The sequence below is a fragment of the Alternaria arbusti genome (genome assembly GCF_024043155.1).
Source record: "Alternaria arbusti strain BMP 1465 chromosome Unknown scaffold_2, whole genome shotgun sequence".
In the NCBI taxonomy this organism is placed as follows: domain Eukaryota; kingdom Fungi; phylum Ascomycota; class Dothideomycetes; order Pleosporales; family Pleosporaceae; genus Alternaria; species Alternaria arbusti.
The window spans coordinates 2,498,132-2,511,706 of NW_026249942.1; the positions used below are offsets into that span (position 1 = coordinate 2,498,132).

The 13,575-nt window shown below is 51.9% G+C and overlaps 3 protein-coding genes across 3 annotated transcripts; 1 reads left to right on the forward strand and 2 right to left on the reverse strand.

Moving 5' to 3' along the window:
• Positions 1-72: 72 nt before the first annotated feature.
• On the forward strand, positions 73-958 carry J4E86_002446 (uncharacterized protein; the record flags this gene model as incomplete). The annotated part of the gene is made up of 3 exons (XM_051443006.1): positions 73-114; positions 265-920; positions 946-958. 3 exons carry the CDS (start codon positions 73-75, stop codon positions 956-958), a joined length of 711 nt encoding a protein of 236 aa, XP_051306594.1.
• A 997-nt stretch (positions 959-1,955) lies between these two features.
• J4E86_002447 (uncharacterized protein) lies at positions 1,956-7,998 on the reverse strand (the record flags this gene model as incomplete). The annotated part of the gene is made up of 4 exons (XM_051443007.1): positions 1,956-2,277; positions 2,331-7,778; positions 7,916-7,942; positions 7,994-7,998. The coding sequence occupies 4 exons, from the start codon at positions 7,996-7,998 to the stop codon at positions 1,956-1,958; spliced, it is 5,802 nt and encodes a 1,933-aa protein (XP_051306595.1).
• Positions 7,999-11,830: 3,832 nt separating this feature from the next.
• On the reverse strand, positions 11,831-13,007 carry J4E86_002448 (uncharacterized protein; the record flags this gene model as incomplete). The annotated part of the gene is made up of 3 exons (XM_051443008.1): positions 11,831-12,295; positions 12,349-12,526; positions 12,580-13,007. 3 exons carry the CDS (start codon positions 13,005-13,007, stop codon positions 11,831-11,833), a joined length of 1,071 nt encoding a protein of 356 aa, XP_051306596.1.
• Positions 13,008-13,575: the final 568 nt, after the last annotated feature.

Below are 13,575 nucleotides of genomic sequence, written 5' to 3' on the forward strand. Positions count from 1 at the left end.
CCTTTGCACCTGCATTTCCTTCTCTCATACCAGCCGCAACCTCAGCTTCCACGCAACAAGACACATCCACGAATGCCTGATGAGCCCTTCCGCTTCCTTGACCTCCCCAAGGAGGTAAGATTCATCGTGTACGAAAATCTTCCTCGGACTATCAGTAACACGACAATCGAGCCTCACCACAGCGACTACTGGCTTCTTCGACACCAGCCATCTTTCACGCTCATCCACCGCAGCACTAACACTTCTATTCTCCGAGTCTGCAAGGAAATTCACGAAGAGGCAGCGCCACTCGTCCACCAAACGATCCGAAATTTCATCCTTGAGGCATCGCCCAAGGTTGCAGGCAGCATTGATCCCTACACCCACGCCAAGTCCCTAGCACCGATTGTAAGAGCTGCGGCACGCGACTTTGATCACCTCCGCTCAAGACTCGATCTCGTTCCAGTTGGCCAACACGCTGCCCCGGAAACTCTTGTCGACTACGAGAGCAGAACATCCAAGTTCCTCCAAGACCTCGCCGAAGCTCGCAAAACCACTGCGGATTGGGATTTATCAGACTTGCCCGAAAAATATCTTGTGAACGAGATCGTATTCTTACCCGGCAGCATAGATAAAATTGTATCCTCTTTGCCGAACTACCGGTTTAGCGATGCTGAAAAACGCACGATACGCACCTTCATCACCACGGCCTCGATACAACTCCTCTACCACCACATCAAGCGTCTGTCCCGCCCTACACTCAGCAACCCCACCATCGAGTTCGTACGCATCTGGGATCGCCAGGCAATAGCCGAGATATCAGAAGTCTACTACACACGTCATCAGTGGTGCGAGATGGACTTTGTGACGGCCTTCAATATTATGGGTCGGGGTTTCCGCTCCAAGTGCTACGACTTCGGCGTCAATATCCAACTCGCGGGGTACGTGCTGATAAGCCAAGGTCAGAAGCCGTTGCTAAAGGAAGGTGCTTTCGTCGCCTTGCCGACAAGAGATGGGCATGTGAGTGAATTTGTCCCTCCGGGAGTTGGCAGTGTGGTGAGATGGGAAGAACCTATGCCGGAGTGGGTGTGGAGAGAGGGATGGCTTCCAAATTAGTAGTGACCGTGATCAAGACTGTCGGATCGGTAGCCGCTCAAAGATTACATCATTGGCAGGTCACTACTACTGCGATAAACATGCAACGACTATAGACGACGTAACGAACCTTTCGCCATTAGCCCACTTAATAGCTTTACTCGATCCTCCTTTCCAAGCGCGTTGATTGGTGAGTAATTGAATGTAGAGGGAGTAGTAGCCAAATATGACGAATTCATGAAGCCCTTAGAATGCGCTCATGTAGTGATGATACATGACATGACTGGACAGACGAGTACAATTCTCAGCGTAACATGAACCTCATAGCGCATCTGTGCATACCTAGAATTGGTAGTGTACTCATAAAGTGCTAAGTTATTCTGCGGTAGTGCACCCATAAAGTGCTCTGTTATTCTGCACTATCTCACAAGCATTGACGTCGTGCTGACGAGTAGCCTTCACAGCTTCACCACTTTCACCATCACAGTATGCAAAGTAACAAAACAATCATAACAGTTCTCTCAGCATACATCATACTCTACTCACACAGGCTAGACATACATGAACCACTTTCCCCGCTCCCTCAACAATCGAAGCAAAGGATACAAAGAACATAAAAAGACAAAAAGCCCTCATCCAACGCCATGCTAATACACACATTTCCATAGTACCTAGCCTGTGAGAATGCAAAAAACATCATACCAACCCGATCGATCAATGGAGACATTGATACCATATGCATGTCATGTCATGCCCCGTGGCGGAAAGAAGAAAACGCCAATGTACGCCTGTTAATCCGCCCAAAGATGATGTGTCTTGGCCTGGTAGGCAGGCACAAGGTAGTTGTAGTGTGGAAGGGACTCAAAACCACCGGGCATGGCTTAAGCCTTCATCTTGCCGAGGAAGCCGTCGAGATCGAACTCTTCCTCATACTGCTTCTCGTCCCAGAGATCGCCTAGTTCGTCCAAGAAGCCCTTCTTACCCTTCTCTCTCAGCGCACCGGTCGCGTCGACGGCGTCGTTTTCGTCGATGCCTGTGCGATCGTCTTTGGCGTTGCTGGGTGGTGCTGGTAGTGCGGCAGGATCGTTCGAATCGGCCGAGACGTTGAAAAGGTCGAGAATCTGGTCTGTTTGCATGGATTGGAGACCCGCGTTTTGTTGATTGACGACGGTGGAAGCGATATCGATCTTGAAACGTTGGAGACTGAAAGCATTTGTTAGTGACAGGGTTCAACTGGGGGAGTTCGGGATACTTACTTCAAGATCTTCTCTTCCAAGGTACCGCGCGTGACGATTCGGTAAACGTTGACGACCTTCTTCTGACCAATACGATGCGCGCGGTCCATGGCTTGGATGTCCTTTTGCGGGTTCCAGTCGTGCTCAACAAAGATGACGGTATCGGCACCAGTCAAGTTGAGACCCAGACCACCGACACTGGTTGTCAGAAGCAAGACATCGTATGAAGGATCGGTATTGAACTTGTTGACAATCTCCTGGCGCTTGGTAGCTTCGACACCACCATCAAGGCGCATGAATTGCACTGACGGAAGCAACTTCTCGAGCACGTTGTGCTGAACCATATCGAGCATCTCCTTCATTTGACAGAAGACGAGAGCACGATGCTGCGAGACAGCTTCCGGTAGGTCGCCATTAGCGGCGGCAGACTTGTCGCTGACCACGTCGGATGCGCCGATACCACAGTCCACAAGCAGATCCTTAAGAGCGCTAAGCTTGGGCGCATGCGCGATGTCGTCGATCGTAGTGTTGTGCTTCTTAAGATATTGCTGAGTCGGCTCGTATGCCTTGTTGGTGGGACCTTTGACGACGAGCGAAGGTGAGTTGCACAGCTTCTTCATGTACTGAAGAGCTTGGAAGATATGTTGCTTGCTCTCGCGGTCGGCGTTACCGGCCTTAGACTGAATCTCCTTGCCTTGGCGCTTGGTGAAGTCGTCGAAAAGGTTGCGTTGCAACTCAGATAGATCGCAGTAGTAGTTTTGCAGGATCTTAGGCGGCAGGTCATCCAGCACCTCTTCCTTGAGACGGCGAAGGAGGAACGGAAGCACCTGCTTGTGTAGAGCTTCGATCGCCAGCGCACCCCGTTCTTGCTCCTTCGACGAGCTCTTGGCGAACCGGGAGGCAGCGATAGGCTTCGCGAAACGTTCCTGGAAGACCTTCTCTGTACCAAGGAAACCGGGCATAAGGAAGTCGAAGAGCGACCATAGCTCGAGCACGTTGTTTTGAATAGGTGTACCGGAGAGGATGAGGCGGTGATTCGACTGGAATTGCTTGACAGCCTGGCTGGTCTTGGATTTTGAGTTCTTGATCAAGTGACCCTCGTCCAGTACGCAGTAGTTCCAGGTGATGGGCTTGAGAATGTCGGCGTCGTTCCTGCAGATATCGTACGAAGTAATGACGATATCCACCTTATCGAGCTGATTCCTGTGCTGACCGCGGATAGGTGGCGAGCCAACATAGGCTACGCAGCTAAGGAAGGGTGCATACTGGCGAATCTCTTGCTGCCAATGACCAGACAGCGTTGGCGGGCATACAATGAGAGATGGTAGACGTCGGAAGTTGGGATCGCCGGATTTGGCGAACTCATCTGCGCGCATATGATGATCACTTGCCACCATGCATAGCGTTTGTAGCGTTTTACCAAGACCCATATCGTCGCAGAGAATACCGTGAAGGTTGTACCGGTTGAGGAACGCCAGCCAATTGACACCCTCTTGTTGGTATGAACGGAGCGTCGCCTTGATACCGACAGGAATCTCGAAAGGCTCCACTTTCTTCGCATCCAGCATCTGGGCGACGAACTTGCGCTCTCGGTCTCGGCCCTTGAGGAGAGTGTCCGGAAGGCCTGGCGGATCTGGAATTCCAGACTCAAGTGGTACAAGCTTCACAAGTGTGGCAAAGCTGGTCGTCGCCAGTAGTCGGACGTCGTTGTCAGAGTCGCTCATACGACCAAGAACCGGGGTGATGAGGAAGATGACATATGGTAGGATTGCGTCTTCCATAACATGGATGAGATGATAGATGCACTCGATGGCTCCCTGGCGGGCGTACACGTTTCCACCGTCGCTGATGGTTGGTAGCACGCTCTCGACAAGCATGGTAATACCTTCGACAGACATGACGCTGCAGACAGTGGCGAAGCATTTGGCCGCTGCGTATCGCAAGACATACAGTTTGCTTTGGAGAGCCTTGGCAATAAGTGGAAGCAGGTCCTTGACGAAGCCTCTGACGCTTGGGTGGAAACTGCCGGCCAGAGCACGTAGAGTTGATAGGGCATCAACAACTTCCTGGCCAAAGACGCCGTCCTCATTGAAGATTTGCGCGGGAAGCGTGGCCTCGGTAAAGGCGTCCTTGATGGGTCGTTCAATCAAATCCTTCAGGATAGGCACCTTCTCGAAAATCTCAGCGCCGAAGCTCTCAACGACTTTCTCAAGACCCTCTCGCGCACCACGCTTGGTGATCCTGGCTGCCCGCGACTCTTCTGCGAAGCGAGCAGCGTCTGGGTGATCGCGCACATCTTCATCTTTCTTGAGCGTAAGAATGCCTGTTTCGATGTGTGCCTGGCCGGCGAACTCGGGCGTTTCAGCTGTCTCCATGCAGTAGAACTTGACCAAATTGCCGACAACCTTGTTGACCACACCAGATCTCTTAGCGTTGACGAGGAACACAATGTAGCCAGCGACTGCAGCTGCCGAACGTCTCTGTAGCTCAACGTTCTCTTCTTTCTTGACGCTGTCCATCATCGCCTTAATCGGGGGTGATGGCTTCTTCGGCGGCGAGTTGAGCGCGACAAGTGCACCGGCTGCAGCGGCCTTGATGCGAACATCGCGTTCTTCCTTGATGTCCTTGGCTTCTTGGATGCTCGTCTCTACTTCCTTGCGTGCTGTGTCCAGATTTGCTCCTGCGACCATGCGGGCGGACGGCGTCATGGCCTTCTTTAGCTTCTCGAACTGCACGTTGATCAGCTTCTCGGCATCTGCGACGCCAAATGCATAGTGGTTCGCATTCGGCATGCCCTGGACAAGGGCAGCGATCTGTGGCAGGCTTTGGACATGGGCGTCGTGGAAGATGCTCAACAAAGAGTGGCATTGAGTCCGAACAATCTGCAGCTTGGGCACAAGATCCTCGTAGGCGGCAGGCCTCTCGCCTTCAACCATAGGCAGCAGGGCCTGGACGAAGGACTCAGCCAAGGCATCTTTAGTTGCCAGGTTCTTTCCAAACTCCTCAATGATGATTGCAGCCGTCAGTTGGGTTGACGAGTTCTGAGAGGACAATGGGGCCAGCAGCCTAGATCTGAAGGTCTCGAGCCTCGACTCTTCAGGCCAGGCTCCCATCGCTTTGCCGAGAGCTTGTGCTGCAGAAGTCCTGGAACGGATCATGACGTCCGCGCCTATGAGTTCGAGATCACCAGTGATCATGTGTCCGTCGACGTTATGAGACTGTGAGGCTGGAGTAGGTGTTGACGTTTCGTCCTTTCCAATACGCGACTTCTTTCTTCTCTTCTGAGCTGGCTCACTGCCATCTGGTGGAGACGACTTACGGCTCGGCTCAGAGTCGGGTGGCGGGCCCATGGCTTGTCCGGAGGGTTTGATGAGTAGTGACTTGTTCAACGATATCGGGTGACGTGATACTCCAATAGGTGTGAGCGTGAGAGGAATGACGGCATCTAATATGGGTTCCATAAGAGGCGCCAGTTGGCTACCCAAGGCTGCGACGATAGCATTCCAAAGCTGGAGGGAGAGTTTCAGGACACCTTCGTTGCGTTCAAGCAGGATGTTCTGGAAAATGAGTTGCAATGCCCTGCTATCTACCCAGCCGTCCGAGCCTTCGCTTTGGATGTTGAGGAAAGTGATCAGCGCACGCAGCACTGCCGCACGGACACTGGTGATGGTATGTCGTAAGAAGGGGAAGAGTCGTGGCACCAATTCGTGGAATGATTGGGTCGGATCTTGTCGTGCGTTGGCTTGCATCGCTTCCAAAACTTGAGGAAAGCCACAAAGCTTGGCCAGAAGGTCCATGATAAAACCAGTACTGGCACTCAGGTCGTCCTGTAAACTGGAAAGACAAGACCAGACCACATTCATCAGGTGCTCAAGTGATTTTGGACGCATCTCGATGAATTCCTTCGCCACGGGAATAAGGGTGGCTGCACTGATGGCTCGGACATCGTCGTCGGAATTACTCAGACCGCTGATAACTGCGGCGAGAACTCCATCCAGTAATGTGCCGTCCTCGAGCAGTAGGTCGTTTCGTACAGCAACAAGGTACCGTAGTCCGATCATGCCACCTTGACACAGGGCCCAGGGTGCGCTCAGAGGGTTGGTGTCGAGAGGAAGGTTGTGGTTGATGATAAGGCGATTGAGAACCTGGAACGTTGCAAGGACGTTGTCGCGAGACATGTATTGGAGCAAAGACCCAAGCGCTTGTCCGGCCGTCTCTCGTATGGGCGCAATAGCATTATCGCCGGTGAAATCTGCAAAACGATCGAGCATGAAGATGCAGACCATACGACATGCCAGATCATTCAGCCATCGCTGATTCAGCCGATCGTTCTCCGCCCGGCTCAGCCCCTTCCGCCTGCCAGCACCACCGCCGTGGATACGGAGAATTTCTCGGAGGCCCATGGCAGCACCATGGCGTACCTCCCAGGTATAGTCGAAAAGCTCGACGGCGAGATACGCACAGACACGCTCGAACGGCCATTCTAGCCCTTGTTCTTCAGCCTCTGTTTGGAAAGACGACTTCTCTGCTACTGGCGCGCCCTTGAACTCCTTCACAAACTTCGCGTCGTCGTCTCCACCATTACGGTCGAGTGAGAAGTAATCGTTCATAGGTTCGTCGTCGTCTCCGTTCTCTGACTTCTCAAACTTTAGGGCAGTAGGATGTGGGCGAACGGGGGTCTCGATGAGGTCGGCTTGTGAGTCTTTCCTTGCAGTTGAATTAAAGTCGACAACTTGGACTTTGCTAGCACCTCCGGCGGCCTGTCTTTTATTCTTGCGCCTCAAGGCATTCTGCTGACGTTTGCTGAGTCCTTTGCCATCAGGTGTACCTGCAGTAGGTGAACTACCATGATGCATGCTCTCTGACCGCGAGACGTTGGTGTCGATGCGGTGCATACCGGGAGTCTTTGGAGCGGGCGTTTGTGGCATCATCTCCTGGGGTGGTGTAAGGTCCTCAACCCATGCGCCTTCAAAGCCAAGTCGCTTGAGTAGGGTGCTCTTTTGGTACTCCAGTCGTTCAGCGGGGTCCATGGCTGCCAGTTTGTAGTCATGCTCCTTGGTACCGAGAGAGGCTAGGACCTTGCCGAATTTGAGGATAGAAGGCAGGTCCAGTGTAGCAAGATCGAGTCCATCGGCGAGTGGTGGGAGGGTGCTATCGCCGTTCTCTTCTTTCTTGACCAGTGCGCCATTGCTGTCTTCCGATTTGACATCGCCATTGGACTCTGGTTGGGCTTCCGGCTTGACGGACTCATCCTGGTCATCGGCGTTGGGGTCGAACTTGTCGGCATTGGCAGCGATGCCACCTATCGCCTTGGCAGCGGCAACTCTAGTTTCCCAGCTTTTTGATCGCAAATAGGGTATGACTCGGGTAAGAAGATTGAAAAGCTCATCGGGATGTTGTTTTTGGACGTCGGCTAGCTGGTCGGCTGCTGTGTTTCGGATTAATGCTGTGCTGCCAGTCTCGAGGAGCCTTGGCGGGGGTTAGCGAGAGTCAACAGAGACAAAAGAAGCAAGGCTGTTCAAGCGTGATTAACTTGTCGCAGAAGATGGCAACGTAGTTTGATCAAGCAGTGAAAGACATGCAGGACATGCGCCGGGTATACTCACGTTACGAGACGATCCAATCTGGTGGCACTACCAAAGCGTTAGCGCGTCATGCATGCATCGATGCGATATGCGACAAACCTCATCTTCGCGCTGCACTTTTGACAGTCGGGCTCGCAGGTGGAGCGCAACCAGGAGAATTAGAAATTACTAGGCGCCCGCAGGCGTAGCCATGGAAGCACTGGGCACGGCACAGAAGTGTTTGGGCTGTGTAGTCAGAGTTGTGGAAGTGAGTCACGTGATGGGGTGGTAACTCGATGCGGTGCCGGGAGCGCGTCGGAGAAGGTGGGCTGCGGGCCTATCTAAGAGAATGAACAGGTCATTAAGTAGGCTGGATCACCACCAGGAACGGGCTAGTGGCCTGGCCCGTGCGTCCCGTTTCAGGGAGCAGAGGGAAATTTTTGCAACATCAACGGCGCCGGCCAGAGTAACGCAGGTGCAAACAGACTGCCTTCTCTTACTGCGAAGGCGATTCACCGTGTCCAATGTATTTTTGATGCTGGTCGTGCGCGGTGCGATGAACCGGTCGCGACTTCCTTTGACAGAGATGTGGCCTCTGCACGCTAGCCGGATCCATCACCGCTCATCAACGCGCCTGCTCAAAGACCAACTTCCAACATCTCCACCCCACCTACTCGTAATCACATACGATGATCGCATTTGGTGTCGCGACATTCTCGCGACAGCACTTGCACTTACTACTCACCCACTCACTACAGTCGCACAACCCCCAGCCTCATCGTTATCAACGCGTCGTTGTCACTAGGCTAGGCTACCATCTTCATTTCTGACAGCCAGCCAAAGCGCTCCGGTGCCCTGGTGGCTTACAAGGCTGCCTACCGGTAAGCCCTTGACCACTTCTCGACCATCGCAGCAGCCGCAAACAGTGCAGCCCTTTCCGCGACACCCTCTGCCCTATTCGACGGGTAACAAACGCGCATTCTGTATATATCCAGTAGCCGTGGCAGGGCGGATGTACCGGACCCAACCTCTCGCTTGGATTGATCTACATACCTAGGTAAGGCGCTGCAGCTAGCGCATGCCTGCATCGACATGTCTTCTGGGGATATCGTTCGTCTACACGTCTTCTTTTTGCTATTGATTTTCCTGTTTTTAGGCCTCAGCGTCCTCCCATGGGAATGCGACATTTTCCCCGCATCACTTACGCGTTGGACATGTAATTTCGAGGTGGAGTCCAACAAACCCGGTCAACGCTTCGTGCTACCCTCTATTTGGTACCGCGCCTGTGGCTGCAGACTGCAGATAGCGGTCCGCGACACGTCCGTGCCCATCCACTATTACCATTCATGAACGACGCGTGAAGCTTTAGCGCAACGCCTGGATCGCATCGTCGAGGAAGTGTCAGGAACGCGCGCCTTCCAAGTGACACATCATAATTCTAGTTCTGTGACATCACACGTTGTGGTACAGTGTTAGGGGGCGACCGAAAAGGCTTTGCCTCGATTATGAGAGACTGACCTACTTATAAATCTTGAAATTCAGCGTTACCGGCCCCACTCTCCAAAAAGTTCCATACAATTCCTTCAGACAGCTTGTTTCCAGTCCTACCCAGTTTTTGCACCCCGTTCTGGGCATTGATCACTATAGGACGAAGAGTCCACCAGTCCGACATTTGCATAATGTAGCCACCTTTTGGCACTGGAGTAATAGTAAAGTGTCGCCAACCATCTTGCTGGTCTGCTGAGCACTTGAGTCTCGCATCCCAACCATGGCATATGAATTTGCCTGACACGCAGTTTCGGAATCCAAACCAGCCTTCAGATTCTACACACTCCCACAGGATGGATCCACGACCGCTAGGCGGCGCTAGTACGATGTTCCCATCAAGCAATGTAAGCACATTGCCGCATGAGGTAGAGCGGATGATGACGGTAGATCCATCGGAAGGCACCCAACTCGTCGAGGCGTGATCTTTCAGGTCTGGAGTACCGTTTTCGGTGGTTGCGGTAGGTGTGTAGATGCTAGCATCGTCTAATTCTGAGATGGATGTAGCATCGGGCTGTGCAGGCTCCTGAGAAACCATCTTCGACAATTGAGGAGCCGGTCTGACTGCGGCGTTGACAGGTGGGGCGAACGCGTTTAGGACTGCGCGAAGTCGAGGAATCAGTACTCTGTTCGACAGCTTAACTCTATCGAGTACGTACCTACTGACAGAAACCGGCCCGCCTGTTGTAGTCGTCGTCGTTGTTGTTGTCGAGAGTTGAGAACGGTGCGGGGTATGGGGCACTTTAATCCCTGCTTGCAGTGTGGCACAGCACATACTTCGCTCCAACTGCGCGGGAAGGGAAGTCGATCACTATATCACTTGCCGACTTCAGGCTGTCTCTGATGTCTGACAGTCATCATGTTCTCGCGTGACATCGCATAGCCGCAACGTTAGCCTTTGACGCATGCATGCCCTCGCACATCATGAACACTCTGAGTACTTTTAATACATCATTTAAACATCGATAGACATTTGGTGACGAAATTCAGATCGCTCAGTCAATCTCCCTCTTCCCGCACACAGAGACCGAGGAACATCGAATTGTTGTCTTCGGGATTTTGGAAGCGGACTCCCGCCATCAAATATACGGATGGTACCTTTTGGTGTTGTGCAGCTCGATTGAGATTGCAAAGAGAAGAGAAATGAAATTAAATGGCTTTGACATCCACGTGCCACAGACGCGAAGACGGAGAAACATGTTGGATTCCTTACATGGCTTTTGGAAAAGCTGCAGTCCTTCTCCATCCAGACCATCATACGGTACACCCTCGTTCTTTTATACTTTCTCTTTTCGCAGTCTACGAAGCATTACCGCGCTGCTCCGCATGTTACCATGGAAGACGCTCTTTTGAGATATCGCAATAACAGCTGTTCTCGTCGAGCCGAACACATTTAACAATCGTTTCATGCCTTCTGCGCGGCAAAAGACTAGATCATGGCCATTTCTCTCGGAGAGCATGTGCGGGGAAAATGGATGTTTTGGTACGTCGACTCCAGGACGACATTGGTCTGGTGCTTTGGTAATTTGGAAAGGCGCACGTTTTGTGTGTTTGTGGAGGGTTGAAGGAAGCAAGGGGAACAGCTATTTGTATGATAACCGGACGCTAGTCGTACCTGTTGGACTATGAACAAATATCATAGTATCAGATGCTGAGCTTGCAGGCCGTTGGGATTGAAATTTTTGCGATCTGACAGACATGTGATGCCGTTTCGGTGACTTTTCGTGGGCGCTGGTGGCGGACAAGACATGCGTGAGACGTAGTAGATTTTTAGACTCTCGAAAAAGATCATCGAATTGTCCCTTGAATCTTTGAGGCATTAGATGTAGGTTTAGATGTAGAATGGCAGTTCGAAAAGCTCCGTGGAAGTGCTTTATATACTCAATCTGGGGACATGGATCTGAGCGATGATGGTGACGGAAGAGCAGCACATCATCTCAGATAATGCATTCTTCGAAACACGTAGTATGATCGCGTATGATCACCGAAGTACCAGAGATGCACTTCTAGTCATGGCTTTTGCGAGCGTGTTATCTGGGCAGCAGCTCGAACGCGGTCAGGACAAGGCCTTGTCGCGCATGGTTTTGAGTTTTCTTTCCAACACATGAGTCCTGGATGTATTTGTTTTTGGGTCTCAGCAGCCATGACATTTGCGAATTTTGCCTTTAGTAATTTTAACTGTGGTATGAGTTTGAAGGAGCAAGGCAGCAGAAAGTTGGCAGAGTTAAATATTCGCGAGCATGACCATTGCCAAGATTCTAGTGCCAAACGGAGTTGTATTCTGATCTAGCAACTACGCCACAGTACATCCTGGAGTCTACAAGGCACGAAAATGCCACAAAAGTGTCGGTTAAAACCCTATGTAGTCCTCAAAGTGCTTCATCCCATATGTTTGCGCACAACCTAGTCCTCTTATTCCTGGCTATTGAGCTGCTCAATTCGGGCGAGCAGAGCTTCAACGGCGCTAAACAGTTTGTTAGTAGGGGTCACTGATTGGAACGGAATGGAGACGTACTCTGAATCGGGGGTATCAGACATGAACTGAGCCTCCAGGTCCGCTTGAGCGACGGCGAGCATAGTAGCAACATTATGCTCGGTCGGTTCAACGTCTTCCTGTGTTTGGTCACCCTCAGGTACCGGAGCGGCCTGGTCTCCTACATCCTCTCCAGGGCCACCTGCATGTTGCGGGATAGGTGGACCTGGCCCAGCCAGGAGAGCATCCAGAAGTTGAGTCCCGGACAATTCCGAGGGCATGAAATCGTCGTATCGCGCCGGACGGGGGGGGATATATGCTTCAAATACCGTGTGCTCGATGGCGTTCGTCGAGTAATTCTGCTTCCAATACAACGAGGCCTTGCTGCGACCTTTCTCTGGTGCCTGTGAATAAGGTAAGTATACGCCTCAAATACAATTTGGACAGCTGAAATTACCTGTTTGGAGAGATACAGCTCGATGGAGCCATCCCGAACATCGGCGTACGTATCGAAGCCCTGCGAGCGCATGTAGTAGCAGAGACGCAGCGCATCCTTAGCAGCGGGATGCATGTTGTCTGCAATACGTTCTGTCCAGTTATGAGCTTGCCGGACCGTGAGCTTCTCGGATGCGTGCCTAAAGAGCTTCAGTACATCTCTCACATCAGTCCTTACATGTGCACCACTTACTTGTTAAGGTACTCCAAGAGCGCAAGTTGTACTTTGGTATACGAGGGTGTGTTCATGGTCCCTTCAGCCTCCTTCACCTCGTTGTATGGGGTCTTTGGCAGCATAGAAACAAGCGTCGTGGCAGGCTTGAGAGCGGATTGGGCTTGAGGTACAGAAACTGGAACAACGATATTCTCGCCTTCGCCTGTAGTTCCGGTAGCTTCACCTCGTGTACGTAAGTTACGCGCCATGCTCCGTTGAAATTGCGAAAGTTCTCGAAGCTCGTCGATTGTGAGGCTGGGCACAAGCCGGTTGAGTAGCTGGAGTATATATTCTGACGCACGAACAGAGTTTCTGGATCGACGAATCTGGCGCCTTGCGCGGTTGAGTCGTTCGATGGCTTGCGAATCGACGAGAAGCGCAGAATCGGCGGGGTCGGTGTCAGACATTTGAGCGATAGTAAGTCTATTTATCGCATGGAGCGTTCGAACGCCGCCGGTGGCGGAAGGACTGTGAATGAACGATGGTGTTGTGGGTAATTCAATGTGCGATGGAGGACGGTGAGAAAGAAAAGTGCCAAGACCTAACAAGTGAAGGAGCGTTGTGTAATCGGCAGTGAGTGAGGAAAATGCGACTGGAAGTCCAGCCTAATCCGGCGGTTGTATACCTGTATCTATTTTTCTGTACAATATCGTGCTTAGTAAACCAGATCGTAGAGATACTTAACGTAGTTCAGAATGCAAATGTACATGACAGAGCACACTAAATTTCTTCAGGGTACAGGCTTTCTGACTGCCTTCCACATCGCTGAGATAGCAGGAATGCGAGTATATAGATACAACCAAAGAAGCATGATGATATGAAGGCGTGTCGCGATATGCCGTACTAACGTTCGTGACCGTAGTTGCTGAGGACATTGTATTAGTGTCGTGACTGTTGTGACGCATTCCCACCTAAGCATCACCGCGGTGGACGCTGCAATGTTGACAAGCTTGTACATGTCTCTCATTAGATATC